The 20,695-nt window shown below is 38.0% G+C and overlaps 3 protein-coding genes across 4 annotated transcripts; 2 read left to right on the top strand and 1 right to left on the bottom strand.

The window, feature by feature from the left end:
* The first annotated feature begins 23 nt into the window (after window positions 1-23).
* On the top strand, window positions 24-4,556 carry LOC109465742 (coiled-coil domain-containing protein 42 homolog). 2 transcript variants are annotated; one of them, XM_019763168.1, is made up of 9 exons: window positions 24-175; window positions 726-831; window positions 1,042-1,146; window positions 1,316-1,401; window positions 1,551-1,722; window positions 2,089-2,252; window positions 2,521-2,589; window positions 2,821-2,905; window positions 3,760-4,556. In XM_019763168.1, exons 1-9 carry the CDS (start codon window positions 120-122, stop codon window positions 4,096-4,098), a joined length of 1,182 nt encoding a protein of 393 aa, XP_019618727.1. In that variant the 5' UTR covers window positions 24-119; the 3' UTR covers window positions 4,099-4,556. The 2 variants fall into 2 exon arrangements, with proteins under 2 accessions (XP_019618727.1, XP_019618718.1); XM_019763159.1 differs by having other exon boundaries at window positions 27-175; window positions 3,303-4,522.
* A 57-nt stretch (window positions 4,557-4,613) lies between these two features.
* On the bottom strand, window positions 4,614-8,234 carry LOC109465736 (IQ domain-containing protein D-like). The gene is made up of 6 exons (XM_019763146.1): window positions 7,624-8,234; window positions 6,975-7,198; window positions 6,436-6,609; window positions 5,949-6,182; window positions 5,456-5,662; window positions 4,614-5,326 (listed from the first exon to the last, which is right to left on the bottom strand). Exons 1-6 carry the CDS (start codon window positions 8,000-8,002, stop codon window positions 5,180-5,182), a joined length of 1,365 nt encoding a protein of 454 aa, XP_019618705.1. The 5' UTR covers window positions 8,003-8,234; the 3' UTR covers window positions 4,614-5,179.
* A 265-nt stretch (window positions 8,235-8,499) lies between these two features.
* Window positions 8,500-19,978, top strand: LOC109465733 (two pore calcium channel protein 1-like). The gene is made up of 27 exons (XM_019763132.1): window positions 8,500-8,883; window positions 9,485-9,597; window positions 9,964-10,134; window positions 10,472-10,585; window positions 10,904-11,034; window positions 11,250-11,338; window positions 11,632-11,666; window positions 11,984-12,042; window positions 12,711-12,810; window positions 13,109-13,225; window positions 13,429-13,553; window positions 13,807-13,855; window positions 14,044-14,110; window positions 14,471-14,515; window positions 14,766-14,822; window positions 14,965-15,027; window positions 15,225-15,297; window positions 15,728-15,850; window positions 16,016-16,087; window positions 16,345-16,434; window positions 16,889-16,977; window positions 17,793-17,839; window positions 17,973-18,041; window positions 18,260-18,347; window positions 18,777-18,889; window positions 19,040-19,117; window positions 19,424-19,978. Exons 1-27 carry the CDS (start codon window positions 8,778-8,780, stop codon window positions 19,529-19,531), a joined length of 2,391 nt encoding a protein of 796 aa, XP_019618691.1. The 5' UTR covers window positions 8,500-8,777; the 3' UTR covers window positions 19,532-19,978.
* Window positions 19,979-20,695: the final 717 nt, after the last annotated feature.

Genomic DNA, 20,695 nt, shown 5'->3' with positions numbered 1-20,695 from the left:
TTGTTACGAAAAAAAGCATACCTTGGTTTTGTTGTCCTTCTACTAGGAAACTTCTCCTGGCATTTTGTCCAGATTTTGCCAATTTTTCTGATCTTTAGGTGCAAATCTTAACTGCCAAGATGACTGTGAGTCTAGAGGAATACTTCAGGACAACTTTTGAGGACAAGCTCCTCGTGTAAGTTGAATTTTTTTGCTGTTTTATAAAGGTTTGGCTGTTTTTCAGGTTCTTCTTCAGCTTGCCAGATGATTTTGTGCAACTTGTCATGATTATGTAACTGCTATCATCTAGCCTATGTATGTGTGCGTAATAAAAATGGGTTGTGCATATGGTATTTAAGAACCTGTATCATAAAATTATAATATATCTGCCTTAAGCAATAGAACAGCTGAGTTTTTAAATGTGTAAATTATATAATTTTTGTTTGAAATCCCAGACATTCTTCAAAACATCACCTAAACAAAATATTATTGGAAAGCAGTAAAAACAGTTTAACCATCAACGGATGCAATATCATAGCAATACTGTAATGTGACTGTCAATGGATGCAATATCATAGCAATACTGTAATGCGACTGTCAATACTGTAACATTACTGTTTTAGTAATACTAATATTGCTTAAGCAGTCGATGGGATTTTGGATTTTCCTTCCTGCCCATTGGCTTTTAATGGTCAATATTGTAAAACTTCCATTGTTATGTATTTCTCTTGACTTTTACACCACAGAAAAATGCCTGAGAGGGAGGATGATCACCTGACTCCTGCCACCAGGCTGCTGGAGAAGCGGCGAGAGATGCAGGAAGTTGAGCAGGCACTAGCTGCTCAGAAAGAGGCAAGCAGTCCTCTACTTTTCTCAACTTAAAGCTTCATATATTCATTTCTTTCATATAACATAATGATTTATAAGCTGCTACAGTGTTTGATCAATAGGAATCATTTTCATTTCTGGAATACCAAGGACATATTGGTATCCCACTTGAGTTCTAATCTAATGCTTTCCTGTAGGATTAAAGTTACTGATAATCATTTTTGTATCATACAGGAGTTTCAGATGAAGATGGAGAGCCTGCAGCAGAGAAGGGAGGAACTGGAGAGGAAAGAGTATCAACTTAAGGAGTCACTTCTCAAATTTGATAAATTCTTAAAGGTTTGTTGCTTTCACACCATTGTTGCAAAAGTTTTGTTTATATGGTAAAATTCTTAAATTGCAAAAGTCACTTCATAAAATTTATAAGTTGTACAGTTTTTAAACCATGTATTGCATGTGTTCACTGCATTACCTATAAAATTCTGAAACTTTTTTTATTCCTCCACAGGAAAATGATGCAAAACGAGCTCGAGCAGTCAAAAAAGCAGAGGAAGAGAAAAAATTAAGTAAACAGAAAGATTCAGAAATATCAAAGTAAGTATGGTCCTAAACATGAATGAACTTCATTGAGATCAACTGTACTTTTGCAAAGTATGACAGCATATGATTCCTTTGGATTGAGAATCACAAGTGTGACTATCATGCTAATCAAAATCATTAATTTGTATGGCACAATTTTCCAGGTTAGCAGAAGATGTGGATGAGTTGAGTAAGGGGCGTGACCAGGTGCAGTCGCGGCTGGAGAAGCATGTTATCTACCACCGCTACCTGGAGCGCGTGCTCGAGCAGGCCGAGGAGTTCCATGAGATACGGGAGGTCATCGACCGGCACGGAACACTCGTCACCACTCATGAGGTCAGCATTTCAAGGTCAAAGTGGGACCTGAAGGTTATACATGCCCATAGCAAACCACCAGTACTGATATATGACTGTCAGTAACTGTTTAGTTGCTGTCATAACTGTATGTATATTGCTGAGCTCAAAGGAATTGTCATTGGCTTGGAAGGACTGTCAAACAAGAAACATTTTTTCCTTCAGTCATGTCAGAAAGGACTACAAAATCTTCTTCTTGTTTTAGGTAGTGTTTGTCAGCTAGACATGCTGTGGTAATGATTACTGTGCTTGGGAAGAATTGATGTAAGATTGCATGGCCCTCTACCAGCTTTCTTTGAACTGCAGTGGGGTTTATGTTGGAAACTAGAATATTCTCCTCTCTCTCAGGACTTGCTTGAGCGTGAACAGAAGAACCAGGATGCCATGGAGAGGGAGAAGGCACGGCTGGCCAAGTTTCTGGAGGAGAAGAACAACGAGATCATGTCCTACAACAACGAGCTGGCTAACCTTCAGACTCAACTGGACAACGCACAGGCCTCAGCAGTCAAATGGTCAGTCAGTAAAACGTGTTATAGTCAGCGATCTAGCAATCCTTATTATGGATCTTAATCATAGCTATTGGGTCTCCTCAAGCACCCAGTCTCACATATTACATGCAGAAATAGCAAGAGAGCAAAAGCCTATTGTTTTAGGTCTGGGATAATGAAAAACAATCAATATAGGACTATTTTATTATTACATTTGGTAATTTGGTACAGTCCATGATACCATGTGATACTCTGGGTACATTCTAATCTATTCTGTTTCCTTTCCTACTAGGGAGGCCATCTGGACTCACATCAAGAACACAGCTGCAAAGAAGACACTTCTGTTGGGCAGAATCAAGATGTAAGTTTGAAATGTCATAACAATGATGGCTGCAAGCTAGATACATCTACATGTACAATACATACCTGGCATCATTTTCATGCCATTATGATGTTATGTATGGTATAAAATGAACTGGTGTTCAACATTGAAGTCTTGCATATTTTGTAGGCCAACGATGTACAATTTACAAATTCTATCTTTCATCTGAAACACTGCAAACATTGAGATGATATTTTCATATTTGTACAGGGCAACACATAACCTGTTCCAGTTGGTGAACAGGCATCTGAAACAGGCTGTGGAGATGGAGAACACACATGAACAGCTCAGCAAGGTAAACACACTACTTAATCAGACATAATGTATTGCAATGTATTGGACAACTTGGCTCATGCTCCATATTCACATCACCTGAAATACAGCACATTGAGCAAGATCAATTTTTGGAGTTTGATGGCAATCCCAGAATGATGAACAGAATGAAATCGATGGAATATCTGCATTTTCAATTGATATAAAGGCTAAAGCACAATAATACATAATTATAGAAAGAGAGAAGAAACAGCTTTTGACAACAAGATATTTCTTGTAAAACACATGTGAATAGGAAGAATGACTGGAAAGTTATTAATGAGAAGCCATGCACGTATATGGAGTAATTGGATTGGGATAATGCAATTGACATTATTTTGTGCTTTTATTAACCCAATTTTTTGTTTGTTACTGTCCAGATCCAGACATTCATCTTGGATCTCACTCAGATCACCCAGGAGATCAAACGAGCAGAGACTGCCGCGGGGACGTCAATTTTTGGGGGTTCATCTTCGTAAAAATCCCTCTGTCCCAAGGATGTACAGACTTATCTTTTATAACTCTGAACCTACATTTCTCTCCCCAGCATCTACCAACTGCCTACCCCTCCTTAACCAGCTTGTCTCACACCAACCAGCCCTGCCTTGGCTCTCAACTCTAAATGCTTGATTATCACCTTTTCTTCTCTAGTATATACTGCTTTTTATCTTTCTTCTTACCTTTCAGTAACTATCAGCTGTAGCCTGCACACAGCTTGAAAAGCACTTTTTCCCTGCACAAACTTTCCACCCTTTCTGTCATAAGACTTGTATCCTTTTTCGCGTGGCTACTTCACTCCTAACCCTCTCCCCACCCCTTTCCCCTCCTCCCCTGCAGATCCAACAGTTCTGCCTTGACCTTAGCTCTGTGGTCAATGACCTAAAGTCGGAGTTCACCATCATGTACACGGCTACTGGTGCCCGTATGGTGGACATACCCGCTATGGGTCCTCCACAGCAGCGTAGGACCAGTAACACAGCCAAGCCGTCTCCCAGGAGGCCCAGTCAGGTGGAGGTGCACATTCCAGGGAAGCGCCGGCTGTCGCAGGTGCAGATCCACGCACGTTTCCAGGACATCCCCGGTATCGGACGGGACAGCCCGGACACCGGCAGGCGCAAGTCTAGCCAGTCTCGACTAAACATGCAGAGGCCAAACTTGAATTCTAATGCTTCTTAGCTAGCGGGAATTATGGTTCTTGCAAGCAAATCTTGCTAGTTTTTGCATTGACAGAAAAAAGAATTTCTGCTCTGATTTACCTGTACAGTTTGTTCTGCACTGGTTTGAATTTTGCATCCTGAACTTAATGTTGAAAAGGACTACTGTTTGTAAGTATGACTTATGGGACTTTGATTACTGTACTTATACGAGCTTATAGCCTTTATTACACCCAGTCTAGTTAATGTTAATCCAAAAGATGACAATAGTACTTCAGATTTAAGGATTCATGAGCTGTTACATGGCTGATATAAGTTAAAACAACATCAAGCTGCAACCACTCCTTGAGCATTACATTGACAATTCCACAATGCTTGACTTCGCTCTAGGTTACAACCTAAGTGCCTTATACCAACGTTATGTGAGACATTAGTCTTTCATTTTTAGTTGGCTTGAAGATTTTCATTAAGGTGTTTCCCTATACATGTAAAAATATGATTGCACTATATTGTAAAAATATGAGATGAAGACTGGTGCAGTGTATATGTGTTTTATTTAACACAGCAGATTGTGAATTTGTATTATATGATACATGTATCATCATATCCAGTTTATATGAATTCTGATGTACTTTTCACAGGAAACACTAATAAAATAATATTCTTAACCTTTGTTTCACTTATATGCTGCTTATTGTACACAGATACTGAGAATCTTTAGATAAAATATACATTATATGATAGAGATTCTTTGTAAGAAGCAAAACTACTTGTTTCACTTTAAAACAATGCGATGATCGTGACACTTTCATATATACAATGTACAAAAACAGGAACGTTAGAAACTCATTAGATAAACATGTACATCCAAGTCTTATGTTTTTTTTTGGTCAAGTTAGTGCAAGGCTTGGTTGAGAAAAATATACAGGTACAAATGTACGTGAAGACTTTGAATTTGAAGGATTTTTTAACAAGCAATGTTTATTTCATAAAACAAATTGAATACAATTCATTTTGCTGCAAGCTACGTACAGTGCAGAATTCAAATGATTAAAAAAATGTTTAATTTCCCTCCTTAAAAGGTACCGATGGGTCATTGTGTACTACTTCTTCCCTTTCTTTCCCTTCTTGCCCTTCCCTTTGCCCTTGGTCTTCTGCTTGAGCATCTTGCGGACCTTGTAGGATCTCCAGAAGGCCTGGACCACTGTGGCAGCCCGGATGGCCATCTCAAGCTCCCTTTCTTCTTGTTCCTGGGAAGCAAAATAGATACCTCAATTAAATACAGTAACTGTAAATTCAGCGTGAGTTTGTGTTACACAGACTAAAGTTCTTTGCAGTAGAAACCGTAGGCTTAGACAAATTCTGTTGAAGTTACATACCTTTTTCTCTGCTGCTATCCTCTTTTCTTCCATGATCTTTGTGTACTCAGCCTCCAGAGTCTTAAACTTTTCTTCCAGTTCGTTAAGTTGGGCCTTCTCCTCTGTGTACACTGCATCCACCTCTTCATACTCCGTCTGTCGGTCGCCCATGTCTGCATCGTACTTCTGAATCCAGTTCTCTACTTCTGTCTCGATCTTGAACTTCCTCTGTGAGCAGAAAGTTTCACATTTTAGTCCAACAGTCTTAGAACTCTATCCAAATATCAAATTTTTAAGAGAAAGTTTATTGCATTTAGTTCTTACCCGTAGGCTAATTGCAAGTACATGTAACATAAAAATAAAGGATGGACAATGGATAAAAATATAGTATGTGACTACAGTAACTTTAAGTTCAAGTTGTGACTATTCTAACTTTAAGTTCAAGCTGTAAAAGGCAATAATTAGTCCAAAGTACTCCTCTCTCTACAAAATTAATCTGTTCAGTGTTCAGCACCTTTCTGAGTGCCAGCTCGCTCTCCCTGTGCTCTGCTGTCAGGTTGGCCAGCTGCTGTTTCAGCTGGTTGATCTCCTGCTGGAGTTTGCCCTTCTTGGACTCGGAGTTGCGTGTGTCAGCCTGCTCCTCCTTGTCCGCGTCCATCTTGGTTCTGCGGATGTGCTCCTCTGAGAACTTCTCGATCGTGTGCAGCTGGTTCTTCAGCTTGCGGATGTGGTCGTTCCTTTTGCTGATCTAAAGGAAGAAATAATTCAGATGTCAGATGTGAGAAAGAGCACAGTACGGCAAATTTTGCGATCAGAGAAACTTTTTTGGTTCCAATTTCTTAGGGCGTCAATAATCTAAACTTGTCCCTGATCATTAGAATTAAAGAGTTCCAATCAGCAAGATGAACATTGCAACAACATTCCTTCCTCATGACACCCCTGGCCCCCAAACGCATTTCCTACAATGCCCCCCATTAGGTTTGACAGTGATAGGTGCACACCTCCATGTCCCTCTCGTCCTCTGCCTCCCCCAGCTCTGCCTCCAGTTTGTCGATGATCTCAGCATTTTTCCTGTCCCTGATGGTGATGCTGTCCACGTACTCTGCCCTCTGCTTCTCCTCCAGGGGGGTCATCAACAGCCGCTCCACACAGATCTCCTTCAATTCGGTTAGACCCTGTAAAATACAGGAGCGAGATGATTACATTAAGAGTATCAAAGATCACAATCTACATTTTTTGTGTGATTTCTCCTTGCACAGATACATGTATGGTCACTTTTGAAATTTCAAGCTTTTTACAGATACTTCATTAAAGAAAAGGTACAAATGTAGCTTTAATGTGATGCCAAAAATAATATTGGGAGAAAACACTCAATCACAATATTTATATTATTTGATTTAGAACCAGTGAAAGAAAATACAAATTCAGCAATTTGAATCCAACTAACAACCTTTACTTTGGCAACATTCCCACTGCCAATGCCCCTCTGAGCAGCTTTATAATGATCTATGCATCAATGTGATTTATTATGATGTCGTACCCCCAACAACTCTTGCTCCTGTGCTGTCAACACGCTGTTCTCTGCCCTGACAGCACTGACAGCTGCTGGGTTGATGCTGAACAGGCGTAAGATGTTCCTGGTAGAGTGGGCCAGCTGCTGCTGTATCACCTGTAGCTTGCGGGTCTGCTGTTCACTGAACATGCTGTTCATGTCGCTGTGATCTCCTGCTGTCCTAGAGGTGGTGGCACTGCCTTTTCTGCTGCCTGGGGGAACAGCAACAAGATGTATTAGTAACTTGATTTGAATATCTGTGTAAAGGGTTCTATTAGAGTAAGATGGCAACTGAAAATTAATGTAAGTTTGAGGGGATGTATTTCGCAGGACTTTTAAAGTTAACTGCAAATTTTTCAATAGAGAAGTCACTGCACCAAATATTTAATGAGTTTAAATATATAATTAATACCAAGGCCAAGGGCCCAAGTAATTTAGTAAGTAAGGGGCAATAGTCAAGTGAATCATGTTTAGATTTCGTTTCAAAGGACAATGCTGTACTTCAAAAAAGACTAACAAAACATCAAATGTTCATGATGTTGAAAGGGAAAACATGATCTCTTACATGAAGTTACATCTGTACAGTCAAGACATATACTACTATGATGACACAAAGTTTCAAAGTCAAGGTTTTTACCTGCAGATCCCGTTCTGGAACTCCCGGCCGAAGACCCCCTGTCTCCCGTCGATTCCTTCGGCATCAGGAGCCCGTTGAAGGTCCTCTGCAGCTCGCAGTGGTGCTCTATCTCCCTCTTCAGTTCTACCCCCAGAACCACGCTAAATCTGTCCATGTTCTTGTTGACGTGAGGCAACAGAGCCAAAAGTTCTCCCCTCTTGATGGCGTCCTCCAAAACCGCCACTATACGCTGGGACTCCACCGCCGTTAGCTTCTTCCTTGCCGGGTCCAAGACTCTCAAGGCGTCCGGCTGGTTTCTCTTACTCGTGCCGCCCAGGGAGGCCATGATCGGAGTCCTGCTGTGGGTCGGTTTAGAAGCTGGAGCTAAAACGTCCGCCATGTTTTCTGTGTAATCTCGACGTTTCCAAACAACCAAAAACAAACTCTTGCCGTCGTCAATCCTTTCTAAACAATCCTAAAATGTGTACTCTAACTTCTCCTTGCAATCTGTATGAAGAAGATCCTTCCAAGAGTCCTGTCAAAGAGATAAAAGACTCACGACGTCCAACTTTTCCGAGCACACATCCACTTCTTCGTAGTTCTGCAGGCTTGATTGTTGTTTCACGTTGTTTGGCTCGACTACTGCGCTTGTATAAAGTAGTACCATAAATAAAAACCACTACTTTATAATTTTCGTTCAATAAATAATCTAATTTTACATGGGATAAAGTACGAATGTCTTATCAAGTTACTTTGGCCATCCGATTAAAGGCAAAATGCCAAATTCTTGATCTTTCAGCGCAATGATACTAATTCTCTGAAAGGGATCAGGCTCTTGTGAGTCCGTCGTTGCCATGGCAAAATAGGTCACTGACCTCTTCCTCACACATCTCGCGAGATTTTATCGTAGGCGAGATTTAGCGAGACCATAATATCAAAACGTCAGCACGACCTTGTCAGGCGCTCAACAGTTGTGTGATTCAGTGCATAAAACTTAACGAATTACATCGTCAATTTCTCTGTCCTGGACTTTGTCTATGTACTTACAAGATGGTTTGAACCTTGAGGTTTGACAGATGCTGTCATAGCATCCATAATTGAAGATAACGTGCATGGATGACCACTAAAAGTGCAATCCAGCGGTTGTAAGCATTACGTTACAAGACTTAGGTAAGATGTCTGCCGACGAAGACTTGGATCTGCCCTTTTACGACGATTATTTTGGACCGAACAAACCTCTCGCCCTGAGTGACATTGATACAGCCTCCATCAACAGTATAGGTAAGCTAGGATAGGTTATCATCTAGGCTTTGTAAACGTTGTACTACTGTAACATTTGATATCTTTTCCAACACCATATAATTTGCTGTTCTTGTATTGAATTACGTAATTTGAGCTTCTACGAATTGGTTCGCCATCTTCTAAGTTTACGCCGTCAACATTACTTCCTACATGTATTCATATATCTATAAAAGCGCAATATTTCACTACTTACAATCAATCAATCAATCAATCAATCAATCAATCAATAACAGAATATCAGCGAAAACTGCAAATTATAAACCACCAAAATGTTCACATTTTCACAGCCTTGAAACACTGATAAGGTTTTTATCTCACAAGTGTCAGTTACTTCCTGTTCCTGTGGTTAACCGTATCTGTCACAACAACATGTGTGTTGTACTGTAAGGTTTGAAATTGTCACAAACTGTTTTTAAGTTGGCAAGCTATAAATATGTAGATGTCTTTTGACATAGAAGTACCACCAAATTTTGTTAACCATAAGTTAAATACAGTCTAAAACTTTCGATTTTAATTGCAATGTGCCGCAGTATAATTAGATGGGTTTACGGTATGAAATGATCCCTGTGTTTTTTTCCAGATTCAGCCGGATCTGAGAGTGACCTGATCAGACAGCGCAGTGTTCGGAGCAGAGTGGACCACGCACGGCGACTCTGGAAGTTCAACTACCAGGAAGCATCTATATATCTACAGGTATAACGTTACACATGCACATGGAATTATGAGTTAAGTCTAAGATACTAAACGGAATGCAATATTTAAACAGACATAATCTACATTAAAGCTGATCAGAATAATTGATGGGGCTTTTGAATATTTTTGGGGCATGTCTGTGGGTTTATGTTTTGGAATGATCATAAAGAGTGACTTTATAGGAACATGTACTGTTTTTTCTGTGTTTCCATTTCGAAATTTGATAATCTGTATCATTTACAAAGTGCACAAATGTCCTACATATTCATCTAGCGTTAAGTGCCTTCTGTACAAGGTAATTGCAGATTTGGTTGCCTGGTACCATCATGATGATCATTTGCTTTCTCTCTGTTTGCCTGCTTACAGGAAGGAGGAAACAATGACAAGTTTGACACCCACCCCCACAGTCACAAGGCCCTGCCTGCCTACCTACTGGTGCATCAGACATGGTTCTATGTCATGGACCTGGCTGTCTCCCTGCTTCTGCTTGGTCTAGCATTGTTTGAGCCCCCGGCTTTTTACTCAATCGACATTGCAGTAAGTATTCACTCAGTTCAGATGAACGAAGTTGGTTACCCCCGCTTTAATTTGTACAAAAATTAAAATGTATGGACTTGCATGCATACCTTACTACAGGTAACATAATAGAGTAGAATAGAGTAGATTCCTTTGGCCAGGTAGGATCATGAGTTCCAGTTTAGGCTGCTCTTTCCTTTCATGATCAGTGCACTGACATCTCAGGCTTCTGAGGATAATAATAATAATAACATGGAATTTTATGTATACATACTTATGATCAGCTTCATGGATGTTTAGTTCAGAAGTTCAGAAGTGTTGATAAAATCTTGAATTTTGTGTAATGGTTTTATTTCAGATTCATGGATCTCTGGAACTATTTGCACTGGTGCTGCTGGGTGTGGAGCTTGGTCTGAAGATGCGATGGTTGGGTCCCAAGGCTTTTGCCACTCACAAGAGAACCATGATAAAGGTGAGGGTGTAGTCTTGATATTGGGAGTTTCTTGTACACAACTGGAGATTCCCTTACCTTGCTTTATAATGTTTTAAAATGGCAAAAAGCAGTACTATGAGGAAGGTGTATGATACTTAGACATCAAAACGTAACCAAGGTGAGAGAATATCTGGTTGTGTACAAGAAGATCCCAATATCATATGTTCTACCAACCTGAAGAAGTTATTTTTTGGAAGTGTGTAGTCTGTTCCAGGTAAGGTGTTGATGAGCAAATACGATATTTTGAATAATCATACTCAGTCTGTAACTATGACCGTCACATTGTCTTTTTAACAGACAGTGACACTGGTGGTCATGTTTGCTGAAGCCATCATCGTACTTATACGCCAGAAGAGCCATATACGCGTGACGCGAGCTCTCCGCCCGATATTCCTCATCGACTCACACTACTGCGGAGGGGTGAGGAGGTGAGAACTATTATACATCAGACCATGTCACATGTTTTTACAGTCATGAGCTTGAGATCTTCCAAAAATGCTGACAGACGTATTTCACAGTTTTTCTTTGCTATTAGTTTGCATAACTAATGGAATTCAACATTAAATTTTGAAGTGCCTTATAAGTTTGCATGGCCTAAAGTTACTCATAGTTTAATAATATATGATTGTGTATATCTGTACAGAACCTTGCGGCAGATTCTCCAGTCACTACCACCCATCCTGGACATGCTGGTTCTTCTTCTGTTCTTCATGCTCATCTTTGCTATACTCGGTAAGTTCAAGACTAGTCATTCATTCATTGATCAGTTAATCAATTATTTCACTAGTTCATTAATATTTTGTTGATTATTCATTAATGAAGTGATTGGTCAATTTTTTGATTGGTGATTGGTCAATTTTTTTATTGATGTATTTCTTAACAACATTCTGTTCTCTTAGTCTTAAATTGAATTTTGGATCTGTGCCTTGAGTATGAATATATGTATTAGTGTGCATGATCATGACAATGTAGTTTGGATGGTGCTAGTCACATCCTTGAACCTGTCATTGTGTCTCCCTATCTAGGATTCTACTTTTTCTCCCCGAACAAAGATGACCCTGTAAGTAGTTACTTCTGCCACACCTACTATTGCTGCTTTAAACAGATTTCTCTGTTTCTCTGGATCTTAAATATAAATCGTAAAGTTTTTTTTCATATAACACATTTTCATGCATTATACCAAGTATGTACTTTATCAAAGTGCACCTACATATTCATGAGTTACAATTATAATCTATTCCAAATCCTCTTCCCAAAATTGCCTAAAAGTTATGAAAGAAATGGAATCATCACAAAGTTTCTTATATTTAAAATGTGACTGATACATGACACTCAATACCATTACAATATTCGGAACTCTTAATTTACCACCTACAGTATTTCCGTACCTTGGAGGACTCTTTCATCAACCTATTTGTGCTCCTGACAACAGCAAAGTGAGTCATTTCTAACATTACACATCTCTAGCGGTAGTATTGAAGAACTGTTGTTTATAAGCTGCTAGCTTAGGCCACACCAATTTAATTTCTTGGTTAACGGATTCGCCGCTTCATTTTTTTTTTTATTTGCAAATAAAAATAAAAATTTAGAATCAACTGTAAAATGCTCATATTTTGCCCTGAACAGTTTAAAACAGTCCTTTTCATCCTAGTTGTTACAGTTATTCCATCTTTCAATACAATGGTATCATTAAAAGTTCAAAATTCATTGTTTAAATTTTGAACAAGCCTGGTGTGTTGACTTCATGGCTCCTATCGTACCATTTTGGGCCATAATAGGATGCCTAGGCCTGTTTTTATTTTTATTTTTTTTTCGCCCGCCCGCTCCATTATTTTTCTAGAAAAATCCGTTAACCAAGAAATTAAATTGGTCTGGCCTTAGTGTACTAGTCAATTACATGTATTGTCATACTCATAGCAAGGTACATATAAGAAGAATTTACAAAATATTGGTACTAGTAACTCTTTTAAAAGACTAATGTGGCTTGTTGATCTAAATATGATAGATAGATCAGTTTTTCAAATACAGCATGAAATGTCACCTTTTAGTTTTTAAATGTAGACTGTGTTAAACTGAACCTGAATAATGCCTTTGCCTGATGTAGCTATCCAGATGTGATGATGCCTGCATACAAACAGTCCCGCTGGTCCAGCATGTTTTTCATCCTCTACCTGTCACTGGTGCTGTACTTCCTCATGAATCTGGTCAGGACATATGTTTCTATTTCTGTACATGTGTTAATATGAATGCTATTTACAAGCAGTATAAATTGCCTACAATTGAAACTAGTCTATGCATATGCCTAATCAGCAGTGCCCGGATTTTGTTGGAATGCTTTAACGTAATGACATTGCTAATTAAACATCTAAAAATCTTACATCTAATTTGCTAGAAATAAAACTAATGATTACTCTCCTAATTCTACTGGGTATGCTGAAGCTGCCACATGTTTGTAAATAACTTGTTTAAATCTGATGTCCTTGTCACTGTGATCTGTTGTAGTTGCTGGCTGTGGTGTACGACACGTTTCTGGGGATAGAGAAGAGTAAGTTCTGTAAGCTGTTTCTACATAAACGAGAGGCTGCAGAGAGGGCCTTCAGGCTACTGGTTAGCCGACGGGTAAGGGCACACTCAGTTTGCAAATAATATCATTAATAAAGGGTTAACATCTATGTTTGCTTGCAGGTGTTATGTCACACAGTGAAAAGAATTATTACCATTATAATCAACTCAAACTGACATTGTGATAAAGTTACTATTAAAACCCTTTATTTGTACATGTGCATTAAGGTATCTGACTGTACATGTATTTCTCTTGATAGAACCCCAGTTTTGTGAGCTGGACTCACTTCCGTGGGTTGATGAACCACTACAGACCAGGGAAGAGTGAACGGGATGTCTACCTGGCCTTCAAGGCTATCAACACTGGTGGGGACGGGAAAATAAGGTGTGAAACAAGCATCTTTCTGTTCCTAAGCCATTCCATGAGAAGTTCATCAGATTGTTACAGTAACTGTGAATTGTGAAATATTTGCAGCAGTTTTATGTTTGTACAGTGGTTTTTACATTTCATGACACAGGGAAATATGTATTTGCAATGATAAATTTCATACCGCTACTTGTACTAAATTTGTTCAATTTGAAATTGTTTCTTTCTTCTTATAATATACAAGAGTCATTACTTTTGTTTTTTCTCATAGCTTGGAGGAATTCTACCGTGTCTATGAAGGAGCTAGGTTCAGCTGGAAGGTATTACTAACTTAAAGTTGTTTGATAAAGTTATTTAGCAATAGAATAAGCCAACACTAAATTAGAAAGACTTTGCATTTTCAAGACAGCTGATTGGATAGATGTGTAGATAATCTTTGTTTAATCTCCTTGATGTGTCTAGATTTGAAGTTTTCTTGGTAATTGTTTTTCTCTTGAATGTGTTTTAGCACGAGGCAGCAGGAGCCTGGTTTGAGGTGTGGAAGCTTCCCACACCACTATTCATTGCTGCCAAAGGTACATTTAGTGTCATTTGTTTTACTTTTCAGTTAGTTTTAAAATTTCTGTGCCATCTTCACTGGTAAGTCTGTGGCTTCAGGTGCATGCATTTCCAAAGTGTTGCTACAGCTACATTTGTATTGTTTCAACTGGAAAAAATTGAAAACTCACTATCAAAATTTATGTGCTGCAAACTCAAGCAAACATGCTGCATGAAGTTAATTAAAAATATCCATTGGAAAGAAAATTGTTGATACTCAAAGTGATGCAAGTAACATCAAATCACCTTCTTATAGTTGAGGTAATTAGTTAGGCAATGGTTGTTTTATGTCAAGAAATATTTGACATATTTTTAAATGATATTTTCTTCATTACCAGGAATCTACAAGCTGGTGACACACAAGTTCTTTGAGTATTTCATTTGTAAGTTTGAAATAATTTTTGTTGATATGACATTCTCTTCCTTTATATTTATTCTTAAAGTGCAGTGTGGTACAATATGAAAAAAAATCATCACAAAGTTAAGAGTAAGCCCTTGAAGTTGAACATTTGCTGTTTCAGTTCTTCATTTTCAAAATAATGGCTATATAAGAATGCATGCAACTTGTATAATTGTTGTAGTACTTGTTGTGTCTTGTGTTATGTAAGAAATGGAATATTGTCTATCTTACAGATCTAGTCATCAGTGTCAATGGGTGCTGGATTCTCGCTGACACCATCATCATATCTAGTAAGCGGATTTAAATATTGGTACTTGTCTTTGGCCTAAAACACAGGGCCAGAGGAGACTCCATGTCTGATACATTAAATGTAAATTTTCAGTAGTTTCAGAATATTGTATCCAAACAATGACTCTGTACTTCTGTTTACAGATGACGACAGCAAATCTCCTGCTGATGTAGAAGTTACCTGGAATGCCATTCTGTTTGTCACAAGTAAGACATTTTTTATAACTTTAACAATTACTTCATTATCGATATCACAGGTTATTTGCTCTTTACAAAGTTGTAATCTCATTAAATTTCCTACATAGCAGTGGATGTGACCTTAACCATTTTGTCTATCTATGTTTTATTTTTCTATTTCTGGTATAGATTGGACGTTAACTATATGCGTAACCTTTTGTTTTCAGTCTATGTCGTGGAGGCTTTACTGAAGATCATTGGTCTAGGAGCTTGGACATACTTTCATTCAGGATGGAATGTGTGAGTAGAAAGATTCACTTAATTGAATATCACCTGCAATTGGTTAGTATACCGTTATGTTCCATTGGTAGCCCTGTCCTTGGTGCTGAATTGCACTTTGAAATTACTACTGCTGCACCTAGTTCTGCCCTTGGTGCTGAAAGTGATTTGTTTTCACAGTTATCCTCAACAGTAGTTGTGAGTTAACACATGTACATGTGTTTACTGTGTAGATCTGTCCTTGGTACTGAAGGATATCTATTTGCCAAATAAGCCTTAAAAGACAACCTCACAAAGATTACACTGTCTTTTGGCCACATTTGCATCATTGAGATTTTGAAATTCATATTGTCAAACTTACAATTTGTAGTTTCCATGACTCAGATGTTTACATGACATGCACAGTTTTCTTTAGGTTCTTCTGTTTACCTTGTGTTTTGCCTTGACTCAGGTTTGACTTCCTGGTCACAGTAGCAGGAATTGTGGGAACATTGGGTCAGAACTTTGACACCGGAGGTGACCTGGACCTGACCTTTCACTACATCCTGGTTCTTAGACCGCTCCGACTGCTCAGGTAAGGCCAGCAAAATGCTTGTATCAAAAAATATGAATTTGAAAGTGTTTCACATTTATATCACCGTCTACATATAGACTTTAGAACATGTTACTCTTATCCTTTGTTATCTGTGTTGTTGATTTGTGATGATTCAAAAACCAACACCTATTTTATATTTTTCAGGTTGTTCAAGGTTAAGAAAAGGTACAGAGATGTCCTGGGGACATTCTTCGCTCTCCTTCCCAGGATGGTCAGGTACATGAAGTCCAAATTTGTCCATTCTTGTTCCCAGGATGACCAATAATATAGATATGGTATGTTAGAGATATTTGACACTTTAACACTACAGCTTGGTTATATGTTACAAATATTTGTAATATTGAGAAACTGGTAAACATGGAATAGGCATATTATTAAGTGTACATGTAATTGAGTCAGCCTGTGTAACTATATGTTTATTTTAACAGCATAATGTAACAGTTCTAACAAAAATGTTCCTCCTTTCTCTCCAGTGTTGCAGTTGCCCTTCTGATCTTTTACTTCTTCTTCTCCATCATCGGGATGGAGGCCTTTAATGGCCTGCCTCTGGCAAACTGCTGCAAGTGAGTATTTTGTACTTTCTCAACAGGTTTTGTCTATTTTTCCTTAGTTGAAATGTTAGTACCTAGATTGTCTTGAAGTGTTTACTATCAAATGTGCCTGCCACAGATTTTGTGTATACTGGTTAACTAGAAACAGATATATTTGTTGCCAACTTGGCATCACATGTAAACACTGGATTTATGCATGCATTTTTGTCAACCCTTGGCACTTAGGTTTTGTTCACTGCATGGGAATTGGTGAAACATGATTTCTTTGTTTTAACTTTAATGATATAACTTTAATGATATAAAATGTATGTCAAACAGTTAGTCAGCCTGATTATATCAATATAGTATCAAGATTCACAGAATATTCTATAATATTATGGACGGGTGTATTCTTGAATAGGGAATGCAAATTATGGCTTATGACTTTATCATTGTCAAAATCTAAGTTTTGCTCACCTTCTTGCAGTGGCACAAGTCTAGCAGACTACTACAGAAATGACTCCAATAGTCCACAGTTTTATCTCAACAACTTTGATGACATCCTTCGGAGTGGAGGTGAGTACATTGTTAATTATTGTGGAATCTTGGTAAAAGAAAACTACATCTATGATTACTGTAGTCAGTAGTCTATAGATCTGATGTGTAGACAGTGGTGGCTTGTAGGCCTAGTACCAGAGGAGTGGTATCTATGGCAACCCAGATGCCCACCAATAGGAAAGCAGAGCCTGCCCCATGCCTGGTGGACAGGTTGCCTTATTAGGTCATGACATCCTGGTCCACCTCCGTTGGGGCAGCACAGTTTTAGATTTGTGAAGCAACTTCTGGCATTTATGTAGAAAAGGGAGATTCAGATTTTAAACCTCTGCATGTTAAAAGTACCTAATAACACATTTTTTTAAAAGAGTAAAACTTGTCAATAGTGATGCATACCGGTTCACTGGACTTGGATCCGGACTTGTAAGAATGTTTAGGTTCAATTCCAAAAAAACCTAAAAGTCAAGAACCGAGTCCGGACTTATTACCATAAAAGACCATTTCACATACCCCTTTTCTTTTCAAACCACCTAAAACCTTCCGTAGATTGTAACATCTTTGCCACAAAATGAAGAAAACATTGCCATCGGGCATCGTCAAGTACCGGCCTCCATATTATGTTGCCAAAGTTTCACCCAGACAACATTGCAAGGTTGCCAACATGCAATTTTGTATATGCCATGGGTTTAGGTCCGGACTTACAAGTCCGGAACTGAACCTAAACCTCTGGACTTGAATCCGGACCTGAACCTAAAATTGGGTTTAGGTATGCATCACTACTTGTCAAATACATTGTATTGATGAAAAAAACAATGTATTTTTTGTTGTCTTGATAGTGACACTCTTTGAGCTGACTGTGGTGAACAACTGGTACATCATAATGGTAAGGCTAAGGGGTATATTTCACAAATACCTATTTTATTTAGTGAATTTCCTTTGTTTGAAATTGACTAAGAAAAAGACAAGAATTCTGTGGATTACCATCTTACAAAAGAGTTTTTTTTTTTATTTTCCAGAATGGCCATGTTGCAGTGACAACCAAGTGGACCTATCTGTACTTCATGTTGTTCTACATTGTTACGATGGTGAGGTTTAATAGATGTTCCCAGCATTAAATACGAGATACTGCCAATGAGCATTTATGATCATACAGTTATGCTAATACAATTCATACTTTCTGTTCATCCTAGCCTGGAATACATGTAATGTAAATGCCTAACATACATGTACATTTTGCCCCATTCAATTCATGGACCTACAGTATTTTTGTACTTGATGCTGGCTGCTGCCTGTTCTCCTGCAGGTTGTGTTGACCATCATCGTAGCCTTTATCCTGGAAGCCTTCCTCTTCAGGATCCAGTGGGAGAGGAAGATGGACGAGAGCATTGATGGTAAATAAGGAATATTTGGGGGGAGCTTAGATGCCATGATTACTGTGAAATGTCGGCACCAATATCAAACATACAAATGTAGAGCATTAGGATTTGCATTGTACTCCTCCTTCACAATGTTAATGGCAACCCTCTTTTATCTTTATAACTTACAAGGTGTTTTATCAGGGAACTCAAGCAGTTTGTTGATGGGAATGGAAAAAAACAAAAAGTGCTTGGATTTAATACAGGAAATTCATTTCCAGACTTTGTAGGCAAGTTCTAGCACTATAAATATTCTACTAGCAGGCAACGGAATATAGATTTTGATACAATACCACTCGTAGCAGCTTAGAACAAATCATAGAAATAGATAGTGCAAAAAATGTGTTTTTTGTAGACATATTTTCCTCTTCTCTGACTGTTGTGAAATTTTCTTCCTTTAAACAGATGACAGAATTGAGGTTTCCGTCAGTATCAGCCGTGATGAGTTTGAGATCCACTTCCCACAACCCTGGATACAACAAGACACCATCACACTAGCAGACAGCCTGCAGACAACGGTCAGTTTTTTATATCATCTTACTATTGTTTACGTCACTGTGTGTTGTTTGTTGTGCCACTATCATATTTGATCTTTAATAGTTTCACTTTTCACTGGCTGTGCTATATGTTTTTCTTGATGAATGTCAATTTTTCCCTCTGTGTTACAGGATACTGTGCAGTTCCGAGGTGTCCGTATGAGAACCAGAGACGACCTGAGCACACAGATGTACAGAGATGAAGTAAAGGTCTGTACTATCTGTATGAAGTTATCAAGATTCAGTAGACTTCTGTTTAAAACCACTCCCATCATTTTATAACATTTTGCACTTTTTTTATGTCAACTGAGTGAACATTTTGCAAAAAACTAGTTTTGGAAAGTTGTAAAGGCAATATTCATATCTAATGATATTGTATGTACATTGTAATAACAGTGATTGAACACCAAAAATCTTTTTTTTTTAACCAGGTGCTACATTAACTGATACAATTATATTCAAGTTTGATTACCTGAGATAAATATGTTTTTTTGATGGTGTGATATTCTCTTGTAGGATTGGCTACGAGAAGAGGCAGAACGACAAGAGATGGAACTTAGGAGAAGTGACCTGGAGGCTGAGTCAGAAAACATCTGCAGGGAAGACAGATCCAACACTGTTTAAGTGGGCTCGCTGGATCAAGTAATATACATTATACATGTATCTATATGGGATTTTAAGTCTATTTTTGGTCTCTACTCCCCAACCCCTGGTGTATATTACTGAAGGTTGCACTTTGAATGTATGGCCAAGATGATCAAATATTACCAAAGAAGATATTTTCCAAAGCTTAGACAGTAACATAAGAACACTCACTATCCTGCAGACCAATTAGGATGTGCTTTTGTCTGAAAAAAATGCTCAATTACAATTCTTCAAAGTCAGTGATGTGTTACTGTGTTTTGTATTTGTAACAAAATTATTTGAACTTGCAAAGGTGCTACTTTAGTACATGTTCAGTTTAAAGTTGCATAAAATGGTGGAAATTTATCAGAATAAATTGTACAAAAATAACTTATATTTATACATATTATGTAATCTTATCTTCCAATATTTTATCTTGCATTGATTTATACTCATAATTTAAAAAATAAAACATAATATAATTGCTTAAATCTATCTTTTACAGTTTGTTTTGAGAGCTTGTTGCTGATATTTTGAAGTGTATGATATATGTTTTAAGTTTGAGTTGCCTGACAATGTAACTCAAATTATGAACACTACATGTATAACATTACATACTTTTAATGCAGTGGTGCAGAATGAAGAAGTTAGTGAATGGTGGGATTTTGGCAGCAGTTTTATGTTTGCAGTTTATGTTTTCACCACAATCATGTGCTCTGTACTGCAGTATTATTACAACCACTGCTTTAAGTTTGATTACCACAAACAACTTTTACATCCAAGTCCTCACTAACTTAAAATGATCTGTATCTGTACTTCTATACAAAGGACCAAAGTATACAAGATAGATTGTAGATGTACTAGTATTTAATTGTCATCAGTACAGCAACTATACAAAGAGACAGCATGTAACGTTATGTATTTTGAATTAAATGCTCTTTGAGTCTTGGTGCTAGAACTGCACAGTCTATTGTGAATCAGTGCCTATGATATAACTACATGCTTTGCATTTGTCAGAAAAAATCTATGTATTATCTAAAAAGACAATAGAAGCATCTATATTAAACAAAAATGGAGTCACGTGTGTCCTACTTTTGTCCTACTACATAGTCTAGGACTGCTGCAAAGGGTATTCACCATGCATGAGATACATTTAGGTATTAC

This window comes from Branchiostoma belcheri, unplaced genomic scaffold (assembly GCF_001625305.1).
Source record: "Branchiostoma belcheri isolate BF01 breed outbred unplaced genomic scaffold, Haploidv18h27 scaffold1, whole genome shotgun sequence".
NCBI classification, from domain to species: domain Eukaryota; kingdom Metazoa; phylum Chordata; class Leptocardii; order Amphioxiformes; family Branchiostomatidae; genus Branchiostoma; species Branchiostoma belcheri.
The sequence above is the reverse complement of the archived record's forward strand: the minus strand, read 5'-3'. Positions and strand labels throughout refer to the sequence as shown.